This window comes from Cyclopterus lumpus, chromosome 9, assembly GCF_009769545.1.
Source record: "Cyclopterus lumpus isolate fCycLum1 chromosome 9, fCycLum1.pri, whole genome shotgun sequence".
Lineage (NCBI taxonomy): Eukaryota > Metazoa > Chordata > Actinopteri > Perciformes > Cyclopteridae > Cyclopterus > Cyclopterus lumpus.
In genome coordinates, this window is record NC_046974.1 from 25,685,402 (window position 1) to 25,711,756 (window position 26,355).

The 26,355-nt window shown below is 41.8% G+C and overlaps 2 protein-coding genes across 5 annotated transcripts; both read left to right on the top strand.

The window, feature by feature from the left end:
* Window positions 1-1,174: 1,174 nt before the first annotated feature.
* On the top strand, window positions 1,175-4,371 carry LOC117736488 (serine/threonine-protein phosphatase 6 catalytic subunit). 2 transcript variants are annotated; one of them, XM_034541855.1, is made up of 7 exons: window positions 1,175-1,308; window positions 1,803-1,898; window positions 2,026-2,091; window positions 2,197-2,338; window positions 2,452-2,531; window positions 3,242-3,451; window positions 3,624-4,371. In XM_034541855.1, exons 1-7 carry the CDS (start codon window positions 1,234-1,236, stop codon window positions 3,870-3,872), a joined length of 918 nt encoding a protein of 305 aa, XP_034397746.1. In that variant the 5' UTR covers window positions 1,175-1,233; the 3' UTR covers window positions 3,873-4,371. The 2 variants fall into 2 exon arrangements, with proteins under 2 accessions (XP_034397746.1, XP_034397747.1); XM_034541856.1 differs by lacking the exon at window positions 1,175-1,308 and adding an exon at window positions 1,331-1,585.
* Window positions 4,372-7,209: 2,838 nt separating this feature from the next.
* Window positions 7,210-26,192, top strand: golga1 (golgin A1). Of its 3 annotated transcripts, none has more exons than XM_034540682.1 (24): window positions 7,252-7,461; window positions 8,087-8,359; window positions 10,970-11,060; window positions 13,179-13,253; window positions 14,467-14,564; window positions 14,660-14,692; window positions 16,379-16,507; window positions 16,757-16,926; window positions 17,122-17,212; window positions 17,327-17,410; window positions 17,863-17,988; window positions 18,557-18,652; window positions 19,012-19,107; window positions 19,347-19,442; window positions 19,603-19,743; window positions 19,889-19,963; window positions 20,466-20,555; window positions 20,733-20,835; window positions 21,221-21,360; window positions 21,999-22,157; window positions 23,032-23,091; window positions 23,509-23,721; window positions 23,857-23,943; window positions 24,606-25,964. In XM_034540682.1, the coding sequence occupies exons 2-24, from the start codon at window positions 8,231-8,233 to the stop codon at window positions 24,684-24,686; spliced, it is 2,463 nt and encodes an 820-aa protein (XP_034396573.1). In that variant the 5' UTR covers window positions 7,252-7,461; window positions 8,087-8,230; the 3' UTR covers window positions 24,687-25,964. The 3 variants fall into 3 exon arrangements, with proteins under 3 accessions (XP_034396574.1, XP_034396573.1, XP_034396572.1); XM_034540681.1 differs by having other exon boundaries at window positions 7,259-7,461; window positions 8,084-8,359; window positions 24,606-26,192; XM_034540683.1 differs by lacking the exon at window positions 16,379-16,507 and having other exon boundaries at window positions 7,210-7,461; window positions 8,084-8,359; window positions 24,606-26,192.
* Window positions 26,193-26,355: the final 163 nt, after the last annotated feature.

Sequence of the window (26,355 nt, forward strand, 5' to 3'; positions counted from 1 at the left end):
AAAAACTAGGTAGTGAGCAGGAGCTACTGTAAAAGGCACAATTATATAAACTCTTCTAACAATTGTATTTTTGCGTCACAACTTTACAAACACTTAAGATGAATAATGATGTGCACATGCCAACTGCCCATTGTGCTGAGTATGACACACTTGTATCCTGTCATTTTCAATTGTATTATGCAATGTGTCTATTCTCATATTCATTACAGTATCATAGACAAATACTTTACCGGAAGATGACATGAATATAGAGAAAAAGTACAATTCTGTATATTATAATTACTGTCCTCTAATTCTTACTCCATTTTTTTCACACCAAAGTGTAAACCTGAATCCTATTCATTAAGCTCTGGTGATCTGATCTCTGGTGAAAGTAACCAATTATGGTTACAGGTGTTTTCACAGGTGCATTCTGGGTGCAGGTGATTGATAACATATTGTGTTATTTCAATGTCTAAATTGAGCAAACAACCATGTGAACAACTTAGATAGGCTTTAGTTTTGATATAAACTATATCACGGTGTGTAGTTATTTGTAAATAGTGTGTTTCTATCGTGAGTTAGTGGAAAGCAGACAACAGCATATCTGGTCAATACATGAGCTACATTAGTTTGTGGGTTATTGTGCCCTCCGGTGGTCATAATGTGAAGTTTTCATCTATGTTTAATGAAATAGTTTGATTTTGAATTGTAGCGTTTTTTTAATGTAATCAACAATATAACTAATTATTCATGTTCTATTGTTTTCCTGTCTTTTGAACGCGACCTGATATACTCTGCTTGTATGCTAAGGTATTCGTGAATTATCTGTATTATTTCCAAAAGTGCAGTTGAGAATAATTTCCCCACGGGGATCAATAAAGGATATATTACAATTTTTAAAATGTGCTTGTTTTTCACAATGAGCATCACTAGAAACCCTCAGGATTATAATTACGGTAATTAGAACTGTCATTCAAGTCCGACACATTTTCACCGTGACGTTCCCACTGGAAGTGTTACGTCACGGTGAGGTTATACAGTTTATGAATGGGGAAGAAAGAGGACAGAGGATATTTCTATATTCATTCAACTTGTGGTTCTGAAGTTGCAGCTTCGTTTTCAATAGTTTGGCTGTCATAAATGAAAAAGAGAGCGTGCTCCTGAGTTGTATTCCTTTCCACAGCCGATAGGTGGCAGTAGCGAAACACTCAATTGTTGCAGGAAGTTGCGCATGACGACTAGCTCGGCACCATGGCGCCTCTGGATCTGGATAAATATGCGGAGATTGCAAAACAGTGTAAATACCTCCCAGAAAATGACCTAAAGGTAAACGTGACTTCATAGAAATGTCTTTGACGAAGACACGTGACGAGCTCGGTGTGTTGTAACAGCATCAATAACTGTTAGCTAAGGCGAGCTAGCTAACAGTAAGGTGAGCTAGCTAGTACTGTTAGCCAGGAAGTCCAACGCGTTCAGTTGAGCAACAACAGCTAAATACAGTCCGACTAAAAGGAAGCACGCGTGAGGGGGAGCTGCGCCTCAATGAGCCGTCAAAAGGAACACATATGTATAGTTACGTGATGATGCTGATCGCCGTGATGGGGTATGACATGTTACCGGTCTGTTACCGGTCTGAAGTTTAAGAATAATGTCTTCTCTTTTACACACAGTTTATGTGTCACAGTGGGACAAAGTAAACAATGTTTCAGAGGCGTTTGCCTCACAAGAAGAAGATTTTCATGAAAGTGGTCACATTTTGAATGCCAATTCTCAATCGTGACTGACCCACTTCTGTCTGTTTTGTGTTGTCATCTATACAGAGGTTATGTGACTATGTGTGTGACCTTCTGCTGGAAGAGTCCAATGTCCAGCCCGTTTCCACCCCTGTGACAGTCTGCGGGGACATACATGGACAGGTATAAAAGAAAGAAGTGCTTGGCCAGAAGCACTTTGTTTGTCCCACACAGCCCGTGAGATCTGTATCTGTTGTACATATACAATGCAATGCCTGACACTGCATTTCTATCTCTCTGTTCCTTTTAGTTTTATGATCTTTGTGAACTCTTCCGAACTGGTGGCCAGGTTCCAGACACAAATTACATATTTATGGTTGGTACATTGAAATCAGTTTGCACTCGAGAGGCATCTGTCTTCATTCCTTCTGTCGACTGATGTTTTGGCAGAGTGTTGTTAATACACCTGTGTCATCTGCAGGGAGACTTTGTTGACCGAGGATACTACAGCCTGGAGACGTTCACCTACCTGCTGGTGCTGAAAGCCAAATGGCCCGACCGCATCACTCTTCTTCGTGGAAACCATGAGAGCCGACAGATCACCCAAGTCTATGGCTTTTATGGTGAAATTTGATTTATGGCAGTCAGATAATGACGACATTGTCACTGACCTCACTCCCTGGACTATAATCACACCTTACTGTTAGAAATAAGTGAGCACTTGTTTGTCTTACAGATGAGTGCCAGACCAAGTATGGGAATGCAAATGCCTGGCGTTATTGTACCAAAGTGTTCGACATGTTGACGGTAGCCGCTGTAAGTATTGAAGTGTTACTGGGCTTTGTGTTAATTTGTTGTCATTTCAAAACAAAGATGGCTGACATGACTTTATAAATGACAATTCTTCATGCTTTAAAAGCCTAGAATTAGGTTTCTTTAAAACCATCATTGCTTAATATGATGCTGCTGTCTGAGCTGCTCCAGGTAAATGCTTAGCCATCATTTCCACATTGTTTAGAATAAGTATTGTACCAAAGCGGTAATATTGTGGTGTGACTTATGGCCATACATCTGTCAAGCATTGCTAATAAAGGACAGGATGGACTTGACTTGGGTTACATTTATAAGCTCCTAGGATTTACATGGGAAATGGCAAAGATAGAAAACGAGGACATTCTGCCACAACATTTGTTGAGTTAGACCATTTTTATTTGCATATACATGAGAAATAGTTTTTTTTTTTTACTTCATTTTGTCTGAGTATTCATCTTTATCCTTTACCTTCACATTTCAGTCTATTAATGCCACCGCCACCTTTTTCAGAATCAAATTTGATGCTGTATACACTCCAAAGAGAAGTCATCACAAATATGACATTACCTTTCACACAATGAAGAAACTAACTTCTCAGCTCAAATATATCTCTCCATATCTCTTACCTCATCATTGGTCATTTTAAACATGTCACTGTTCTTCAATTAATAAATGATATGTGATGCCCTTACTCTTCTGTTTTGTGTTTTCAGCTGATGGACGAGCAGATACTGTGTGTCCACGGAGGCCTCTCCCCCGACATAAAAACTCTCGATCAAATTCGAACCATTGAGCGGAACCAGGAGATCCCCCACAAAGGAGCATTTTGTGATCTGGTGTGGTCAGACCCTGAAGATGTGGACACTTGGGCCATCAGCCCCAGAGGAGCTGGCTGGCTCTTTGGTGCAAAGGTCACCAACGAGGTAGGTTGCTTTAACTTTCTCTGTAATATGAGTGCAAAGGCACTTTTACCGACACGCGTGTCTTCCTAAATCAATGGTCATGGAATAAAACACTGCATACAAGTTCAATTTTAGTCTGCTAAATTGGGGCTACCTTTTTCTCTTTCTCTCCATCTTCCAAAACAACCTGCAGTTTGTTCACATCAACAACCTGAAGCTGATCTGCAGGGCGCATCAACTTGTCCACGAAGGCTACAAGTTCATGTTCGATGAGAAGCTGGTCACAGTGTGGTCGGCTCCTAACTACTGCTATCGCTGTGGCAACATCGCCTCCATCATGGTCTTCAAAGACGCTAACACAAGAGAGCCAAAGCTCTTCAGAGCGGTGCCTGACTCTGAGAGGGTCATTCCACCTCGAACAACAACACCTTATTTCCTGTAAGCACATTACAAGCAAAAGAACGCAGTCATTTGTTCAGTGCACAGATGCAGACTGGGACAGTGGCATCAGCACTTGTGATCCCATATGAATTTCGTATTGTACAGTTAAGAGTATTTACAGTGCATTTCTTGGTGCCAACTAATTGTTATTCCCACGTGGGCATTTAATGCCGTTATTCTGCAGCTTAAATCACACTGAGATATTGGAGTTAAAGCTCAGCAGTATCACTGTGTTGTTGTTTTAGAGGAAGGATTAAAATGACACGGAAATGTTCATATTTATAAATCTGGATTTTACTTTACTATAGAGATTCACTCTGCTGAGCAAATTGCAGGTGTAGTGTTATATTTTTATTTTGTTACAGTTATGTATTAAAGCTGAGGGTTGGATAATAAAGCTCCGAACAAGAGCAGAACCATTTCACCTATTCTGACATATTTCAGTGGACTTATACTTAGTGTTATCATGTGATCTTATAAATAAACATGTAAACCTGAGAGTTGATGTGTAAAATTTGACTTTATCAATTTGTTATACATTTCTGTATTGTCAAACATGTGGAACCTAAAATGTTCTCTTTGATTTCCAGATATGAATCAGTCCTTTTATGACCATTATTCTTTTTCTGTGTGTCACCATACTATTTTTAAATAAAGTTGTAAAAAGGTTAAACATCATTACCTGGGTAAGAGGGCAAAAACACCACCATGCTTCATCATAATCAATAACTTATATTGGTGGTAAATAACGTTATCGTTAAATGGGCCGTGAAACCAATGAAAAGAGTTTAATGGTTGTCATTAGACCATGTGTCTACTGTACTCTCAGGGCTGTGTTTACATGAGATGATGATTTGACTAAAGGATAGGTATTGTCTGCATTGTTTAGAAGGAAAGTATATCTTCATTCATTTAGTAAATCAATTATTTAATTTGTTTTAGGTCACCAGGACAATTAACCATAAAGCCTATAATCACTTCGTCCTTGAGTCCACGTGGATATTTGTGCCAAATTTGAAGAACTTCCCTCCAGATTCCTGAGACATTGCCTTCACGAGAATTTACAGACAGACGACCTGAAAACATCTGTCACCTGTTCAGAGGCATACAACTCAGAATTGCTGTCCTTAAAGTTGACCGTACAGGAGTGATGTGCTGCCCCCTGTCGAGTAAAGTTGAGATCCCAGAAGTGCTGCCCTGAGTGAAAGGCAAGAAACACAGAGCATACATCAAAATTAGTATAACCTAACAGTTGATTTTGCATTATGTATTGTGATTTAATAACCAAAATGTAATGGTAAAAATGTGTTGTAACTTGGGCCTCAGACTGGCAATTGTTTATACACTCCACAAAGGGCAGTGGGGGATGAGAACCTCCTGTATTAGCTGCTCTGCACTGGCTCCCTGTAAAATCAAGAATCACATTTAAAATTCTTCTCCTCACCTACAAAGCCTTGATTGGTGATGCACCATCATATCTTAAGGAGCTTGTAGTACCATATTGCCCCACTAGAGAGCTGCGCTCACTAAATGCGGGGCTACTTGTGGTTCCTAGAGTCCTAAAAAGTAGGATGGGAGCCAGAGCCTTCAGTTATCAAGCTCCTCTTTTATGGAACCAGCTTCCACTTTCAGTCCGGGAGGCAGACACAGTCACCTCATTCAAGAATAGACTTAAGACTTTCCTCTTTAATAGTGCTTATAGTTAGGGCTGGATCAGGTTTGCCCTGGTCCAGCCCCTTGATATGCTGCTATAGGCTTATAGGCTGCTGGGGGATGTTTTAGGATACACTGAGCACCTATCTCCTCTATGGATGAATTTACATCTTTCCATTGCACATTACTATGTAATGTTCTCCCCGTGTCAGCGTGGGTTCCATCCACGTTCTTCCTGTGTCACCATGGGTTCCCTCCACGTTCTCCCCGTGTCAGCGTGGGTTCCCTCCACGTCCTCCCCGTAGCAGCGTGGGTTCCCTCCGGGTTCTCCGGCTTCCTCCCACAGTCCAAAGACAGGCAGCTCAGGTTAACTGGAAACTCCCCATAGGTGTGAATGTGAGCGTGAATGTATGTCATATTCATGTAATGTGTTGTAACTCTGTTCATCTGGTCACATGACATCTATTGCTTCTGTCCATCCGGGGAGAGGAATCCTCCTCTGTTGCTCTCCTGAAGGGTTCTTCACTTTTTTCCCTGTGAAGGTAATTACTTTTTTTTTTTAACCAGACCTGATTCATGCTGTTTTGAGGTTGACTGACATTCTAAATGTTAGTCTTACATTTAATAAACAGCGAGTGTGTTGGCTCATGGTGCGCGGCTCATTTGAAGTAAACATATTGTATTTGTTGTGTATGTATTCCCCCAGACTTCCACTAAGTAACACAGAAGCATGAGTTAAGCTATTTTAAAAAGCTTGGGTTAGAAAAGCCTTAATTTTAATGCAATTGACTTACAAATGTCTGCTTTGATTTGATTTACATATGGTTTCCAACACAATTTATTATCTATTATCAGAAATATAATTTCAGTCAAATTCAGGGATAATTTTTCATTGGATTGTAATGTTTTGGAAGCCCCACATTTATCATTGTTGTAAAAAAAATAGTGCACCAAACACTGAGACTTGGGGAACTCCAGCACAAGTAACCTTGAATAACTGATAATTCAAGTTATTTATTTTAACATATTGATATTATTCTTCAGGTGGCTGCAGTTCTAAGACATGTAGCTAATTACTTAAATGCTCTTTTGAGATCCAGGAATACCCCCACACTGGATATTCATTATTTTGCAGTAAACCACTACAGTCGACAGTCATGGAGGCAGAGCACATTTTGAAACCCTATGAGTTATATGTTTATCGCATTTATTTAATTTTTTGTAAATTAATTTAAAAATAACCTGACTTGTTTCTCAATATGCATTTGTATCACACTGTGGAGTATAGTAGAATATTCACAGGTCTCAGGTAAAGAATGTTCCCTCTAATTTTTCATCAGCATGTTACTGTTCTCCTAAGAATGAGCAATAAGCAGGCACAAAAGCATTTGTCTTAGCACAATCTTGAGTTTGAGCACTTTGATCACATGGCAGTTCAAACATTACAACTATTAGAAAATGGTGACAGAAAATGAACCAAATTAGGGAGTAATAGGCCATAAGGCATAAAAGATAAATACTTTTTGTATTTCCAACAGAAAATACAGTAATTGCTTCTTCTGTCAGTCTGCCACTCCAAATGCAGCCACTTTCGGCAGGGAAAGCTCCAGCATGGAGCATTTCTCAGCCAGTTGATATTTGTAAAATATGTGTGCACGTCTAAAGCTGCCATTACTGTTCGTGCCTGTAGGCGGCGCCCGTTTGCTACATTCTCCGATCTGCCCAATGAGCAGAGGCGCAGCCGTGACGTCTCCAGTCATCTGTGTTGGTGATTACGTGTATCTCACCTGCTAGCAGCAGCAGCAGCTAGCTGGTCAGACGAGACGGGGACGTCATGAGCGGGGTTATACCGACTGACACGACGGCAGCTGTCCGTTGAGTGGAGGCAGACCGAAGGCGACCGAAGTCACGGACTGATACTTTACGGAGCTAATATGGTAAGAGAGAGGCGACCTGAGTGCAGGAGCGAGCTAACGTCAGTTAGCATCGCCCTATGGCGGGGTAACGTTCACTCTCATTGTTATGGCGAGAGGGGCTAGCTGGCTATCTGTCTGTCAAACCGAGTCCGTGTCCCACCGGGACGAACCCCGGCGAGGAGACAACACGCGGAGCTTTTCCTGTGCAGCAGCCGGTGACCTGACGTCTCCTCACATATCGGAGGTTGAGTTAGTTAGGATGCATGGTAGCTCAGCCAAACTCACAATCTCGCCAATGCAGTCATTGTTGATACATTCTTATGTTTCATAAGAATGTAATTCATCAACAAGCTAACTGAGTTTAGTATTTAAGACTTACATCAGAAGGTTTCTTTGAGTCGTTACACTTACGAGCTAAATATTGGATATGAGAGACATATTAGTTTGACATCCAGTGAAGTATAATTCAGCCATTAGTAAAACGGTTCTAGCATGTGTCTCATTAAGATGACATGATGATAATGGATGCCATAAATATCTTTATCTTGTTTGTTGGTCTCGTTACAACAATGTGTCTGTTGCAGACAATGAGCCACTGTTATCAGTGGTGGCCTTTTGATAACCGTCTCCTTTTCTTTTCCAGCAGTAGCAGGATGGAGTTACCAGTACAAGTTTGTCTTGAGTGGTTCTGCATGAGGACGCAGCTCTGTTTCGAACCTCACAACAAGGAGCGGGAAGCCACTACACAAACTTCCAATTGCACTCGGAAAGACACACTTTAAAGACAGACATGTTTGCCAAGTTGAAGAAGAAGCTCGCAGAGGAGGCGGCCACAGCACCTCGGAGTGGTGTTCGTATACCGCGCACCATCAGCAAGGAATCCATCACCTCAGTGGGGGCAGACTCGGGAGATGACTTTGTAAGTACATTGGGAACTCATCACCTGTCACTGGCTTAATCAGTGCACAAATAGCAACCTTTGTTTGCATTATTGCATTGGTTTTGTATTACTATACAGTCTAAAACCTAAAAGTCTAAAGCGTCACTCATTTGTTGCCCAACCAACAGTAGGAAATGGGGACAACTTTTAGGAAAATTCATAAATATCAACATGTCTAGGTCTTTTTGAAAGTGGTAATTAAATATAAATCCCAAATAAGTAAGTAATGACTTAAACGTGACCATTGGAGGAGTTTCTTGGTGACCAGGCAGACAATCAAACGGTTGTTTCCAGTCTACAGTTTTGACCGTTTTTCACTTTAAAAAAAAAGAAAAAAGGGAAGAAACGTTCAGGAGAGCAACAGAGGAGGATCCCTCTCCCCGGATGGACAGAAGCAATAGATGTCATGTGTACAGATGAACAGCGTTACAGAGTTACAACACATTCAATGAATATGACAGAAATTACGAATAATGAGGAGTAGGCATGGGACATGATCCAGACCTCCACAATCCATGAAACAGAAGGAGGAAGGGGGCATCAGCAGGGCCATGACAGGAGGTGCCAATTAAAGGCAACACGTCTTTAAGCAGCCTCGTTGGGATGGGGTCTAAGAGACAGGTAGACGTAGAAACCGTAGAAGACAATTAGTCTAGGTTGATGGGAGAAAAGCCATCCAAATATACACCAGGGTATACAGACGTTACCAAGGCCACTCCATTAGAGGACAGATTGGCAGTAGTTGAGGGCAAGAGAGCATCAATCTTGCCTCTAATAGTTAAAATCTTTTCATTGAAGAAGTTCATGAAGTCATTACTACTGAGGTCTATAGGAATACACAGCTCCACAGAGCTGTGACTCTGTCAGCCTGGCTACAGTGCTAAAGAGAAACCTGGGGTTCTTATTTTTCTCTATTACTGATGAGTAATAGGCTGCTCTGGCATTACGGAAGGCCTTTTTATATGTTTTTATATGTTTTAAGACTCACCAAACTAAGCGTGATTCTTCCAGATTGGTGGACAGCATATGCTTTCAAGCTTTCGTGATGTTTGCTTTAGTTTCCGGGTCTGTGTCACTGGTGTCACGGGGAGTGGTGAGGCAAGAGCTCAGGTGCAGAGGAATTAGGCAGGAGTCCAGGTACGGGGAAACAAAACAAAAAAAAAAAACTCTTTTTACTTCGAAAAAGGAAAAACATGGAACTCAGGCTGGGAAGGCGAAGTGACACAAAAGACTAACAGGGATTAACAACGACTAAACGCATGATGAAAACACATGACAATCTGGCAGGGGACAAGGGAAAGAATGGGAGTGTATATATAAGGGGGAAAACCACAGGTGTAGGGCATGAGTCATTAAGGAGGCAGTGGAGTGGCTGAGGGCAGGTGAAGGGAATGAGTAATTAACAGACACTGGGGAGACAGACACAGAACTAACGGGGTGTTACAGGCTGAGGGTTCTACCAGGGAGCAAACCTCCTTTGCCTCACCGTCTTCTTCTTCAGTGGGGCTATCAAGTCTAGTGACATTCTCAGTGAGCCTGTAGCACTATCGACAATATGATCAATCTGGGACGGACTAAAGTTAGCACAGGAGTCCTCAGTCACATTGAGACGTGGTATTGAATCAAATGCAGAAGGAATCACTTCTTTAAATTCAGTTAGACATCTGGTGTAGAAACCTTTGACTAACGGTGTACACTGCCTGCGGGAGTATGAACTCAAAAGTTATATCATCCCTCTTGTCACACTCTCACACTTCACTCTTCTTTTTGTTCCTGAGCTGCTCATTTCACCTGTTTCACTGGGTTGCAATGCGTGCAGTGATATTTCTAGGCTTTTTTCTATCTCATCCCATCTGGTTATTGATAATATAAATGCTTATATATTGTTATAATGTTATGCTTTTTTGTCAGGTTACATTACATTTCAGTGGGGGTGACTACACTGTAGAACAGCTACAGGGAACAATTTAAGGTTAAGTGTCTTGCTCAAGGACATATCGACTAGGGCGGGGATTGAACCACCAACCCCCTGATTGAAAGACGGACCTGCTAACCACTGACCCACAGTCGGCCCCAAGTTCAGAATAACACATAGCAGGTGACATTCTGGGAAGCCAGACTCCTGAGGCTGTAGTCTTGGTTGCACTCAACTAAATTATTTAGTAAGTAGCAATACTGCCAGCTAATATGTGACATTGTGTTCCTGGTACAAATAATACTAAAGCCTAACTTGGATAACCTTTTAGGCACCGCTAGTGATTTTTCAGAGAAAATCACTAGCGGTGGATGGTCAAGTCATGAGCTGCCCTACTCTGCCTCTGGCTAGAACCCCTTGTCTTTGTTGGTTGGGTTGGCAAGGATTAGCCATAAGAAGGTTAGGGTAAGAAAAGAAATGATTGACTAGTCACTAGATCAGAAACCAACCAGTTAGAGCAATGCTACATGTACTAAAAATAATAAGTTACTACTGAAATGCTTCATACACACGTTGATTTCAGACTGTGAAAGAGGAACTTCAGAAGGATGCCCCACTACAAACAGGATGAATAAGTCCTACCTGGTTTCTGTGTTGTCTGTCTCTGTCTTCAGGCATCTGATGGCAGCAGCTCCAGGGACGACCTGCCCACCCAGCTTCTCAGAAGGAATGATCAGATCCGGAAGCTGGAGGCCAAGCTCTCAGGTAGGACTGTCAGACTGAGGTTGAGCAGCTGTAGCTCTGAGGCGAGACCAGTACTCGGGACCAGAGAAATGCAACCCAAGTGCAACGTGTACCTGTTAGCAATATATTCCATCATACCTGTTGACTGATGAAATATCAGAATTAAAATCAAACGGCCAATTCTGAATCGCCAAGGTTGACGCATTCCTCAAAATTGGTCATTGCGGCGTTGATAAATATTTGACACGGATTTATTTTACCTGCAAATTATGTCATAAATGATCAGTTAATGTTCAAGCTCACAATGTACCCCACTTTGGATGCCTCTTTTCTCTGTCACTCCCACATAAATGAAAGCACATAAGTTTATAATTACCAGACCTCTGACCAACCTCACAGGACCAGCCACCTGAAGCATCCATCAAGACAAACATTGCACCAGGGCTGCATCTAACGTTGATCTATAGCTAATGGTCATCTTTTTATCGATTCATCCAACGGTCATCTTTTTTTCTTAAAATTCCCATTTAATATTACAATGAATTTACCCAAAATAAACATCATAAACTTGTCTTAATATTTAAATGTTTTATTCAATCATCTTCTCTTAAAAACAAAGATGTAGCATGATAATAGACCCTATGTCAGATGCCTGATCAAAGAAATACTGGACCTCAAATTAAAAAGATTGTCAATGTATGTCATAGCAACCCTTTCCCTGAACTGGAGACTGACTGAAAACTTCAAATGGTTATGACATGGATTTATTCCATCACTGCAGTTAAGATAATCTAATGTATTTGTGCACGCTGTAACAACTTCCTGTAACGTTAGTTAAAGCCCCTTTTCTCGTCCATGCATGTCCGTAAACCGAAAATAGAAAACGGTGCCGTCTTGCTGCTGCTGCGTCATGACCAGGTCGCTTCGGGATGCTTCAGTGTTTGTGCGTCGCCGTTGTACTGCTGTGATAAGCCATTTCCAATTTGTAGAGTGTGCAGAGCACCACATTGTCGGCTCTCTGTCTCGAATCCTTGTTTCCTGAAACGCTCCACCGAAATCGCGGTATTTTGGTAATCGATGAACCCATCAACATATTGCACCCAGCCCTACATTGCACTCATAACAGGCAAAATAAAACACTGGTCTTGGTAGTGAAACTTGATTGCCTCCTGTTGTTTACAGCAAAATACATTGAATCAGTCCTGCCTCTGTCATTAAGAAGTTAATCTTCAGTGATTTGATCTTTGCCTCACTACAAACACGTCACACTACACACTCTTCAGTTTGTTAATACAATATGTTTTGGGCAGTGATCCAGATTCTAATCTTGAGTGAGTCAATGTCCAATAAGATGGTAGCAGTTTATCAGAAAGGACAAGCGTGTTAAGCATCAATAAATCAATAGCAAGTTAGTGATATGCTAATTCTATTATATTTTGTCCTTCACTCCCTCAACCATCTAAATTTCCCACAACATTTGAAATGTAAAGCTCTGTTTGAATGCAAGCAGGAGAACCTGACCAGGCTCGACACGGTGCCTCAGAGTAAATATGATCACTTCCTTCTGTTTAAATCTTTGCCTGGTGACCTATTTTCAATGGGACACAATCCTGACATCGTTGAAGTTTTTTCCTCCTCTACTAGTGTAATAGCCCCTCCTTCCTTTGGGTGGCGTATGTGACTTTGCACCCTTAGAAAAGGTTAAAGGTCGCACAGTCTCATGCAGCCTTTTCAGCCAGTATGGTTTTCTGACCATTTTTTTTACCTTCCATTATTTCTCAATCATGTTTTCCCTTTTGCTTTCTCCCTTTCCTTTTTGTTCACTTTCTCTCCTGCCTCCTCTTTACCGTCATCTGCCGGTTCCTCCTCCTCCTCGTGTGTGTGTGTGTGTGTGTGTGTGTGTGTGTGTGTGTGTGTGTGTGTGTGTGTGTGTGTGTGTGTGTGTGTGTGTGTGTGTGTGTGTGTGTGTGTGTGTGTGTGTGTGTGTGTGTGTGTGTGTGTGTGTGTGTGTGTGTGTGTGTGTGTGTGTGTGTGTGTGTGTGTGTGTGTGTGTGTGTGTGTGTGTGTGTGTGTGTGTGTGTGTGTGTGTGTGTGTGTGTGTGTGTGTGTTGATACCATCACCCTACTTCCCAACACTAGACTATGCTGAGCAGCTGCGAATTATGCAGACGACCAAGGAGAAGCTTGAAATTGCATTAGAAAAGCATCAGGATTGTACGTACCTCTACTCTCCTCTCAGTTAGCTTCCTATCTCTCCTCTGTCTGTCCGCTGTAATCACATCACCTGGCGTATCATCACTTCCTCCCATGAAGATGATCTTTTTATGTGGGAAGCTAATATCATGGGCTGAATGCATCCTCTTTTTAATCTAGAAATCCACCCTCAAATCTTACACTGGTAGTTTTTCAGCACATTGATTTCAGAGTTATGTATGCATTGTCTGTTTCTTTGTTGGTGTACTCACTTTCTCTCAATTTGCCCACAAACTACTTTAGTTAAGTGTTTTTTTAGATTTGGTTTCTGCTCCTGAAGACTTGATTGTCCTGGTGCTTCCAGGTAGACGTACACGTATAAGAAACGGACTGTATGATAGAAATATAGCTCACGGGGGCTACCATCTCTATGGTTGTCAACATTAAGACAATGATTGCAGCCACATATCTTATAGCTGTGTTGCATTCTGGTCTGTTGGGCTTACTGCCAGTGGAGAGACTCGCATATCTGCCATCATGTATTTCTGATCATTCAGAAATAGGAACTATTATCATAGTTCCTACAAAAAACTTCCCACAACAAGGTCAATGGATTATCTTGATTACCAGGTCATGACTTCTGGAAAAAGACATGGCTGTTGAGTTTTTCTAAATAATATTTAGGTGCTTTGAGCACCACAGTCCGAGAAGGCAGACGTCTCTACAGCTGATATCTCCCAAACTAGGCAACCCACAGCAAAACAATCTAGATTGATAAATAGCACTCCAGGTGTGAGAACAAATATGTATTTTAGATTTGGATTCAACTGTCTCTTAAAAGGTTTATCTGATATAGTGATTATTAAGGTTTATTCTCAAGTATCAAGAATGGGCTAATCAGTTTGACGTCGGTTCTTTCTGGCACTGAAGTATTGTAAAGAACAGTGCAGCTTCAGCGAGATGTAGACTGAAGGGTGGATTTTTCTTTTCTCAGTTCACACAGATATTGCAGTGTTGGCTTTTGATAAACTCTTTTCAGTTGCCATGCATTGCTTGGCTTTGCTTGTCTCTGCTTTTGGGGTGAACACACTTCTTAATCTGACTCTTAACCTTTCACAGCTACTAACGGTGCCACTGTCTGTGCTATTTAATGTTGATGTTCTCTCTAGTAGCATACACACCTCTGTCTGGTTTCCATCTTCCCCTTTTGCTCTTTCTCACTTTCACTGCTCAGCGTCTATAAAGAAACTTCAAGACCAGAACGAGTCTCACCAGGCCAGCAGAGCCAAAATGGCAGACGGGATGGCTTTAGCACTGGAAAAGAAGGACCAGGTAGGTGACACTCGGTTGCACTATTGTACAGTCCTGATTTGCAGCTTGTTTACTCTACCTACTTTACTTTATTTCTCTCTGTCCTTTACCTGCAGGAATGGATGGAGAAGGTGACAGACGTGGAAAAGGCAAGTCTTTTTTAAATATCTTTAATGACTTCGAATAATATACTGTTTATGGTGATATTGAAGAGCCTAAAATAAACCATTTCCACAATAATTAGCATGTATATGCAGTTGTATTTTTCCCCTCCTCCTGTCTCATTGCCAGTAGACCGGTATGACTTTGTTTTATTTGTTTCAATCTCAGAAACATGCTGGAAAACAGGTTTAGTAAACAGTGAATTTTGAGTTGTATATCTTTAACTTATTCAAACCAGAGTTGCTGATTGTTGGACTAACATGAGGATTTTTTTTCTGTCTAATTTGAATGAAGTGTTTTAATACATACGATCAGTCAGCTAAAATCATTGTTGTCTGATCGGAATCTGGTAGCTTTGAGGAGAGAATATGATTGTATGGTTTGTACGTTAATTAATTATAATAATTGTCCAACTCTCATCAGATGCATAGTTGTAGAAAAGGGACGAACATTTTCAAATTTACCAGCGTGTCATGTTCTCTGCCGTGAGGAGCTGGAGGCAATGCAGACCTGTGACCTGTGTGTCATTTGTCCTGGGAATGAATGCTGATTGTTACCTTTCATACTGGAGACAAGAGCCAGATGTTAGTGGGTAGTCTTTGCCACTGGACAAAAGAATGGGGAGCTTTTGCACCGAAACCTTTTTGATGGAGCTCAGTTGAACTTTCAATTGGTTTGCCTGTTTTGGTTGGTTCGCTTGGGCTGGTAGGAAAGTGGTGTATTGAAGTCTGGTGCAGACTAAACCACCAGATGGACATCCCCTGAAAAGGAGGGTCTTCAGACAGTTCAGAGGTTGGGGTAACAGGTGTGTGACTTTGGCATGAATTCAAAAGCTATCCACTGATTGTGAATGGTTTGGAAAGCCATATCCTGATATATGTGACATATAAACTATATTTCTGCAAGATCATGTCAACCATGCTGTCACGCATGTCACCATATAACTGCACCGATGTTCCCTGACATGATAGAAGGTGAAAAGGAGAACACCTGGTGTGTTCTGCATTAGTCCTGATGGACAGGTGGCACCTTGCACGGTAGCTCCTCCCATCAGTGTATGAATGTTAGTTAGTCCTGATGGTCAGGTGGCTCCTTGCATGGTAGCTCCTCCCATCAGTGTATGAATGTTAGTTAGTCCTGATGGACAGGTGGCACCTTGCATGGTAGCTCCTCCCATCAGTGTATGAATGTTAGTTAGTCCTGATGGACAGGTGGCTCCTTGCATGGTAGCTCCTCCCATCAGTGTATGAATGTTAGTTAGTCCTGATGGACAGGTGGCACCTTGCATGGTAGCTCCTCCCATCAGTGTATGAATGTTAGTTAGTCCTGATGGACAGGTGGCATCTTGCATGGTAGCTCCTCCCACCAGTGTATGAATGTTAGTTAGTCCTGATGGACAGGTGGTACCTTGCATGGTAGCTCCTCCCATCAGTGTGTGAATGGGTGTGAATGATGACATGTAGTGTTGGAGAGCTTTGAGTGGTCAAGAGACTAGAAAAGAGAAATACAAGGACAGTTTATTTACCATTGGTCCAACTCTGTCTATTTAATCAGTGAAACGAGTGACTAAAGGGGAAACAATGTCATATCTTTGTGTTTCTTGAGACCTGCTCATGTCCTGAACGTGGCCAATGCACGTGTGCGTTCATGGTATCACTGTTGTGTTTGTTTAGGAGAAGGCGTCCCTGTCAGCCAGGGTAGAGGACATGATGGCGCAAAGCTTAGCACTCTTCCAGAAAAGGGATGACCTGGATGAACTGGAGGGCTTTCAGCAGCAGGAGATGGCTAAAGTTAAACATATGGTGCGTACATGTGGAGTTGGATGGTTGTTTTTCTAGTTGGTTAAAAACTGTGATCCAGTTTGTCTATATTCTATTTGTTATTTTGTGATTCTAAATAGAAAACTGATCTGCCGTAATTTTTCTAGAACTAGGGCATTCTGCGCGCTTTCAGACGGGATAGGCCAGTGTTTGAGATTTGAGTTCACCTGGGTTCATAGCAGTGTAGTGCATGGTATGTTCTTTGAGTACCATTTATTTCCCATTCATCAGCTGCTGAAGGAGGAGGAGCAGCTGAGCCAGCGGGACCTGGAGCTCCAGCAAAAGGAGGCTGAAATTCAGTCGGCGAAGCAAGGGCTGTTGGAGGCTCAAGGGAAACTCCAAACTCTGGAACAGCAGCATGAGGAGAGCTGCAGTCTCAACTCTGAGCTTGAGATAGAGCGGTGAGAACGAATGCTCTTTTGAAAACCTTCATTTTGGTCTGTTGGTCAAGCTTCTGAATCAGCTGTGCTATCAGATAGTTCTACTTTATGTTACAGTTCCATTGGAGATTTGCTCTCTGTTTACATTTGTTGTTGAACAATGATTTTTGTGAGAGAACACCAGAAGACAACGTGCATGTGACTAAATCTGTACAGAGAGGAACTGCTGCTGCTCAGAGAGGAGGCCGAGCAGAAGATCAATGAGCTGCAGTCGGTCGTCCAGCAGGTCTCTGAAGACTTCCAGAAGGTCGGTCCTCAACACAAGCTACCGCCACGTCTTTACTCAAGTTATGAATAATAAGTCGCCTTTCACGGCAGCTAACTGAGAGTCAAGTGAGTTTGTGAAATGTTTGTGTTTCAGTCACAGAGTATGGTGTTGACTTTAGAGAAGTCCCTCAAGGAATTACGGACTGAGCACGACGCCCTGAAGTTGCAGCAACAAAAGGTCAGGACGTAATCCAATAGAGATATTCCAGCTATATGTATGCTGTAAACTGCACATGATGCATACGTTTTTTGCAAACAGCCTATAATTAACCAGAGTGAGAATTTTCATTTTTTGAAAATGTTCCCACTTTTGAATTCTCATGGAAATGTTGGCATATGAATAGACGGCCATAGTACAGAGTATTTGTAATGTTATGGTGTACAATGTGTGCATTTGTCCAATAAGCTATTAGGTTTCTGTGGAACTCAAGCATCAAATAATTCAGAATGAGAATTATTCAAGGCAGGACATTCAGAGCCTCCTCATTCTTTTGTGGAGCGAACAGGAAGTACAGAGTTAATTTCAAATATATCATCAGCCTTTTGGACAATAATAACATTTCAGGTTTTTAAATTGATTAATGAAAGGTTAGACAAAGCCTTTTCCATGTCGTCCCTTGACATCATCAGGCTGCTGTAACAGAGGTGGACAAGGAGCGCTCGTTATTGGACCTTCAGAAGAAAGTGGCGTCTCTGGAGAGACGGCTCCAGGGGAACCTGAGCCAGGACGAGCATCTACAGGAGCTTCTCCAGGAGGTGAAGAACATCTAGAACAGGGCTCAGTGTAGGAACCTACTACCTTATTTCATGTGGCAGATGTTGAAAGATTCCTTCCACTGTAATTGATAGACGTTGTATGTATGTACAGTATGTACATACATTCAGTCCGTTCAGTTATTTGAGACCAATTATCTATTTCTCTACTGTTATCTATCAATCAAATGAAACAAGTCAAATACAGGATGAAGTCAAAGGTCCCATCTGTCTTTGTTTATATTAATGTTTTTGTAATGATAAATAATGTTGGGGCAACCAATAGTAATATCATTTATGTTTACAAACAGCATTGGTGTAAACACACATTTCTCATTATCAGAAAATATGCATAACCTGATTAGGTTCTTGTCTGTTTATTTGTAATTACAAGAGTTTTCGATCTCTTTATAGAAGTTTAGAACACCTTTTGTTAAACATGTAGATGAAATGTTCAGCTTACCTTAAGTTTATTTCAATATGATTATGTCCCTGTTCTTGGGAACAATATAGGACCCACACCACTTATTATTATTATTATTATTATTCAGTCCATTTGTTGCCTTTTCAGAAGTCCAGCCTGGAGAAGAGTCTGGAAGAGACCAGAGCAGAGCTGCTGGAGGTTCGGACAAACCATGCTGATACTGTCAGCTCTCTGGAGACTCAGGTAAACTGCAGCATCTGTTCACTGAACCCAGGGAGGGAGGGAGGCAGGCAGACATAGAAGGGTGGACTTGGACACAAACTTACCTGATCAAGTGGAAGGTAAAGAAAAGTGTTTTATTTGTCTTTCAGGTTCTCTCAATATGTTTGTCAGACACTTCTAATAACAGTCTCAGCCTGTCGGAGGCAAAAACAACATAATGGAAGTAATTTATGCTGACGCTGCGTAAATTGCCCTCTCAGTTCGTTTTTGCGTTTGCCGCCTGCAGTGTGCTCTTGCAATACTGTAGCAATATTTAAAAAATGTAGTCATAAGAGACACAAAAACATGGAAAAATAGGGTGTGTTTGTTGTCTGATCTAGGTATCCAGAATGAGCTGCAGCATCACTGAGCTGCAGACACTTCTCCGACACAAAGACGACTCCTCCAGAGCCTACAAAGAGAGAACAGACACACAAGTAAGCAATCGGATGCAGAATAACAGATACTGAAATTATTAAGGGCCCCTAATTAACGTATTGTTCCTTTTGACTGATGACAGCTGGCAACAGTGAAACATTAGGCAATGGCCAGGGCATTCTGGCTGGGCTAACTTCTAATATGTATGACATACTAATATGTCTGGTTCCTCACCATAATCCCATATAAATGGATTCATTGTGTGACAGTCTGGTCATAATCAATCTCTCTGTTTCAGATAGCTCATTTGGAGCAGAACGTCGTCGAGAGTGGTGAGAGACTGAAGAGTGCAGAGCATCAGCTCACAGAGAAGCTGCAGCATGTGGATAAACTGGTGAGTCCCACAACAGTCCGGACACAGAAAAGGCCTTGATACTTCAAGTAGACCGACTCATCACTGACCCGTCACATGTTATTCTCAGCCAACTGGAATTCAAAATGACATATTACGTGAATGTGGGTTTTAACTCTACATTGGTATGTGTTTTGTTCAGCAAGCAGAGTGGAGTGCAGAGAAGGCCTTTCTGGATCAGCAGGTGTGTTTGTTAGAGCAGCAGAGTCAGGAGAAGGCCCGCCGCATGGAGGAAAGCATCACCTCTTTACAGACGGAAAGACAGAGGCTGCATGGCAGACTGGTATGTTCTGCTTCTCCTTTTTGATCTATGACACGACGCAGTGGTCATGCTGTTTGACTTGATGTCGGTAGATATGAATACATGTCTTGCAGTGAAGAGAGAGTACCGTTTGCTCTATGGTGACGGATACTTTCTCTTGTTCTAGGGTGATCTGGATAAGCAGAGGGACGAGGTAACCTCCACTCTCAGCCAGAGGACTGAAGAGCTGGAACAGAGCAGGGTAAGATCAGTTACAACACACTGTCTGTTTTTGTTTTTTTAATGATTGACCTTTTAACAGCAGGTCAGTCATATTCTTTTCATATTCCCTGAAACGTCAAATGCCATTTATATTTTCAAATTGCATTTTCATTTTTAACGTTGCTTAAAGAATGCCTGTACAAAAGGAAAATAGGCTCTTTATGCTGAATTTTATTTTAAAAAAACGAGTTTTACCTTTGAATATTGTCCACTGTACAGCAGGTTACAACCTGTGAAAATTATAAAATTGTATTTTCAATTTAAAGTTTACATTATTGTTTTAATAAAGTCCCTTATGGGCTTACATGCATGACCTTACACATTTTAATCACATATAGTGATACAGCCTTATACTTTGCACTGAACATTAACCAAAATTGACGGAACTACTAGTAAATATAGAGTTCTCTCAAATAACGGTATGTTTCAGAATGGAAAGCGGTGTATTACCGGTCCTCTTGTCTTGGTCTTGGTTCCCTCAGGTGGAGCTAAAGAGTCGGCAGACAGTCAGCACGGAAATTGCCAAAGCTCTAGAAGACAGCAGACGACAGAAGGAGGAGCTTCAAACACGGGTCTGTAGGCAAACACACACCATGCACCATTCACACTAGTAGAGAGAGAACAGCCAACATGTGGTCCTCCTCAAATGATGCCCGTCTCGCTCTGGGCCAGCTGCAAACACTGGGAACCTTCATTTGATCAGCCACAGGTTATAAGGTGTAGTAAAACCTGCCTTTGCTTGTTGTCAGGTGGGAGAGCTGACCTCATCGCTACAGACCTCACAGCAGGAACTGTCCACGGTCACTGAGAAGCTAGCACTGACGGGGGAAGACGTCAAAACACTTCAGAATGGTACACATACTATAATCATAAGTTATTTCTTCTTTGTCTTAATGGTGGACTTAAATATGCATTTCATTCTAATGGTAGAATTGAAAGAATAGAAAAGAAAGTATGGCTTTAGATTTAACATTACATGATTTTCTCAATGTTGTTTCAAAGGCTTTTCCTCCACTAGACTAATGATATGTGTGATACATATGTCTGCTATTAGTATCTTTGATCTAAAACTAGTGGGACACTTGCAAATCAAATGACAAACCTCTCAGCAGTGGACTTGAGAGCAATCACAACAATGAGTTGGCTATATTAGTTACTCTGAATATTTTGTCCGTATAAAAGAGGTCTAATATTTGATATTGTGAATTTTTTTTATATCCACAAATGTTTGTTGCAGATGTGCAGTGTCGGCAGGCATCACTGGTCCAGCTGCAGGAGAAGGGAGAGCAGATGGAGCTGGACAAAGAGTCCCAGCTGAGCCGCCTGAGGGAGGAACTGCTCAGCCAGACACAGCAGCTCGATAGCTGCCAGGCGCGGGTTAGCACGCCATAAGGCTTATTAATAATATCTATTTGCAGGTTATGCCATTTATGTTTCTATTTTCATGTTTTCTCTTAAATAACATAACTGTTTGATATAACCCTATGATGCTTATGAACATACCAGCATGATCCTAGAATCTGAACCCTGAGGTAGTAGTGTACCATCATTTTGAAGTCATGTTGCTTTTTGGAAATGTATCCTTTAATATTTAGTTTGACAAATTATTCACACAATTGAAATTCAATTTAACTTTAACATACAGTTTGCAGGCAGTTTAAAAAAAAAAATATTTCATTCATTTGATTTATTATCTGATATGTAATTGTTGTTTTGTTCAATACTTCCCAGAAGTCGGTGTCTCTTGCTCATTTTCCATCACACATAACAAAACACATCAAGGGAAGGACCAGTACTTAAGTTTGACCTCATCATTTGTGTTGCACTGCTGATGTGTTGCTGTAATTACTTCTTATACATTTATTTATGTATTCTCTGTGCGCACCATCAGTTTGCTCTCATCTTGATAACATACTGATTTGTCTCGTGTCTAATAACCTATTTTCTGCAAAGAGGAAAGTGCCATTAATATAAAGTGACTTAACGGTCAGTGTGCTGTTGTCTGTGTTGCTCAGATCTCGTACCTGGAGGTTGAGGTGGAAACCTTGACGGAACAGCTCCACACGCCTGAAGTGTGTGAGGAGGATCAGAACGGCAGTGTGACGGTGGATGATCTGGATCACATTCAGAAGGTCAACAGAGAGCTTGAGCAGCAGCTCTCCGACAAGAACAGGGTCCGTTACTTGTTTACTCCTTCTGGCTCTTAAAGAGTAAACCCAAGGATACGACTGGTGTTGAGATTGACATTTCTTACCAGTTTTTTTTTTTTTTTTTTACACTTTTGCATTTCAGAGAAAATTGAAAATGCCCCAAAACTCCATCTGCTGTTTTTAAATCAACTTGTGAGATAGAATTGACTGTTTGGGACTAGTCTGTGTAAAGAATGTAAACGCCCTCAAATCAGACCCCCCTCCTCGCCTCTTCTATTTGACGGTTTCAGTAACCACTGTGTAGCACAAGCTCGCTCTCTCCTTTTCTGTGGACTGGAAATGAAGCCATCAACATCGCAACAACCAGTGAATCAGTGTTAAGGACTGGGTGATAGCCATGGGCTTTCCTACGCTGTGACAAGTGTGTGAAGATGGAGCATTCATTGGTTTAATTATTCGTCTTTGTATTTAATGGCTAGTTAGCATGCTAACATTAGCTTGCTAAGTCCACCACATGTAATGCTCACGTTAGAAATGTGCTGAATAGCAGGCTGGTGGCTAGGAGACGACAGCAGGAGGAGAGCAGGCTGCCCCTCTGGAGACGGAGAGGGTTTGAGTTGCTGCAGGCCGTCTCCAAAGCTGCCGCCTGCTCTCCTGCTGAAGTTGTCTCCCAGCAGTGGGGAGTGAGTTGATGAAACTGTGTAATTATTGTCTCATTTGTGATCTGATAAATGGCAGTTAAATAGATATTTTCCACGCTACTGTAGCTAGTTGTCATCAGCTCTGGCTGCCGTGTCTCCTGATTTTCCTTGTCCACTTTTTACAGTCGCTCAGACCTGGGGGTGAAAAAATATAAATATCGATTACTTCACATAAAACATTTGGCATTGTTTTGCAGATCATCAAGCAGCTGCAGCAGAGACTGGCGGAACTGAAGAGGACGCTGCAGAAGGAACTGGTGAGTTGTCCTTTGCTCTGACAATACGTCTGCAAACTGAGCATTTGTGGGAGCTAGTCCACCCTGTTCTTGTTTTCATCAGCTGCCCGTCACCAGAGCAACCATGCCCATTGGGCTAAGAGTCACCAGTTAACACGGTCACTCGTTAAACCAAAACACGGCTGTTCTATTTGCGATGCAGGCTAAACAAAGTTGACTTTATGGTCATTGGGTGGCCTTAATTAGAGCCACAAAGGATTTACTGAATGTCCGTGAGTGGCCGAGCCAGAGCCCACACTTGAACCCAACCGATGTAAAATCTTGTTTTCACTTTGTTGCTACGGGGTATTGAGGGTAGATTGGTGAGGCTAAACATGAATTTAAATGATTTGAGTTTGTGAAATACCCTGTACAAGTGTTTCCTTCTGTCCTCCATAGAAGCTAAAGCCTGAGTCGGAAGCTGAAGGGAAGGAGAAGTTCCCAGAAAACCGAGAGAGGGTTTTTCCAGACCCACTGCCAGCTTCTACCATGGGCCCCCCGACCTCCAACACCCTGGTGACCAACACCTCGGACCTCAACGACTCACGAGAAATCAATTTTGAGTATCTCAAACACGTTGTTCTCAAATTTATGTCATCCAGAGAGGCTGAGGTAAGTCCTCAGTGCCCATTTGTGCCTTCAATTCAACACCTATGTAAGCTGAAATTAATAAATAAATAGTGTGTGTGCAGCTGTGAAGTGTTGCCTGATATTTATTGACTGACCGTGTCTGAATCTGTGTGTCAGGCATTCCAACTAATACGAGCTGTATCTGTGCTGCTAAACTTCACTCGGGAAGAAGAGGACATGTTGAAACAAACTCTGGAGTACAAGGTTGGTATTCAGTCTGCAGCTTCCAGCATTTCATTTCTAAAAGATAAATACTTGCCTGCAAATATTTGACATTAAAAGTATTCATAACAGCAGGGATGCAAATTTGTGACACACTGTTTGAATAAAAGGATCCAGTAGACTGGTGCAGGCAGAGGACCAACTGGAAGGTTCCTCTTGACCCAGAGCAGCGTCTGGCAGGCTGTCTGAGCTAAACTGTTCTCATGAAGCTGCTGCAAGACATTTCAATGCGTTTCCTTTTCATGAAATGCTCTGTGAATGGCAGTCCCCTCTGGGAATGCAGTGCATATGTCGAGGGCTTTTATTCTGAAAAGTAAGAATGGAAGGAGTGAATCTGGTCTGCGCTTTTCTTTGTCAACATTGAAAGGAGTGAGACGTTTGCCATCTTGTATTGGACCACTGAGCCTCCCTGTTGTTCACTATAATGTACGTATTGAATATGTCCATTTATCACAACGTGATCGGTTGATGCTTTTATTCACCGTGCAAAAGCTCAGCCTCATTCCAAAAAAACAAATGATGGCGCTGTGTGAAAGTTGGGTTTAGATGACAAAGATATATTGACGTGTGAATTAATCTCATGAAAACAACACACCGTGTGCAAAGGCCTTTTTCACCTGGTGACTGCTATGTTTGGGTTGCAGATGTCCTGGTTTGGATCCAAGCCTTCTCCAAAGGGTACCATCCGCCCCTCAGTCTCAGGCACCTCGCCTCAGTGGAGCTGATGAGCAGCAGGAAGAGCTGAAATGTTGGAGATATGGGAACCAAAGGATCTCTCTAGATGTCCACGTTGAGCAGCCTGCTCTGTGTGGTGGACTGTCGTGTTCTGCTCTGTGGGGACAGAGAAGGGCCTTTTAACTGACATTATTTCTTTCTCTGTGGTTAAGGCAGACGTTTGGCCATATGTTATAGAGGGTAAACTTGCACACATTCACACTGGAATTTTGAGAGTCCAATTTTTCTTCCCTGACATATGTCAAAAACATGTTTTCAATTCTGCGAAAACAGCAAAAAGTGAGTTAGCATGTCAGAAAATGAGACCTAGCATATGAACGAAATAACGGCTCATTTGTCCCGTCTGTTTTAAACAAACAACAATCTGACTTGAAATGTCTTCTTTGGACAAATGGTGCAGCATTGATTGCTGAAGGACCTTTTAGCGTGTTACCTGGCTAATCTTTATATTTAAATCAGAGGGCTTCTCAATGAAAGGGGCTGGTACAGGGTGCCACAGCTGGTTTGGTGTCGGTAGCAGTGAGACTTTAATAGAACCTTCAAATGGTTCACATTTGTGCCGGAAGGATCTAAATTGGTCTCCATAGGCTTGAAGCCTGTGCAGACCTTGGTGATGGCGTTGGAGGGAATGTGTGATGACTATGTTCTGATGGCCAAGGAATGCAGTTGGTATAGGATCATTTTACAAAGCTCCGAGCACAATCGAGGAAATCCATTCCCGGTTGGATTTTACGTCCAACGGTACGAATTCAAAAATGTTCTTTTTGGGATTGATGATAAGTCGTGATTTAATTGTGTTGAATTTTAAATCTTCAAATGTAAGTTGGGGGTGGAGGTTTTAACAAAACCTCCTTTGGTTTTATTTCTCTTCCAAATGACATTTTCTTCAAATTTCTTCACACTCTGGTTCCACTTTTCAAAGCGACCTCTGGCGTCCATCACTCAGGACGCTTTAACTGTCAAGTCTGGACGCTCAGAGATTGGATCTTGCTCTCATCGGGATCCGATCAACCGGACCACGTGCCGAGGTGGCCTGGCTCACATTGAGTTCAGATCTCAGTGAGGTGTGGACATCATGTGGACACAATCCAGACCACAAAGGGAAGGCCTGCTGTCAAAGTCCTGTTCCAGGATTTGGCTGCTTCAAAATAAATGATTTTAATGAACAGAATATCTGGGGACTTCTAGAGTGAAGAAATTATTGGAAAATGTATTTTATCAGCAAAGCGTTGTTAGCGGCTATCCTGCAATAAAAACCAGTCCACTAATACTGTACGTAGGAAGAGTAAGCAGCACAAATAATGTGGGACTTTTATTGTGAAGAATTTATAGGAAATGCATTGTATTTATCCATGTTTTACAGCCACTCCTTTGACCATGAAAGGTATCAGGCCAGGCAGGTTGCATTGAGGTGTATTAAACAGACTGAGATGGTCTGGTACAGATTGTTTAGGCTCATACAAGTATTGCAGAATAATAAATACAGAGTAAAAATATCAATGACAATATATTGGACATTATATGTAAAATCTACTTTTACACAAACACATTTTGGATAAGGATCCCTTGGATTTGGTTAATAAAGAGCTATGGGAGATATTCCAGTGTAATAATATAGGTGTTCGTGCTCTCTGGAAGACACAGTATGTATTGGTGAGC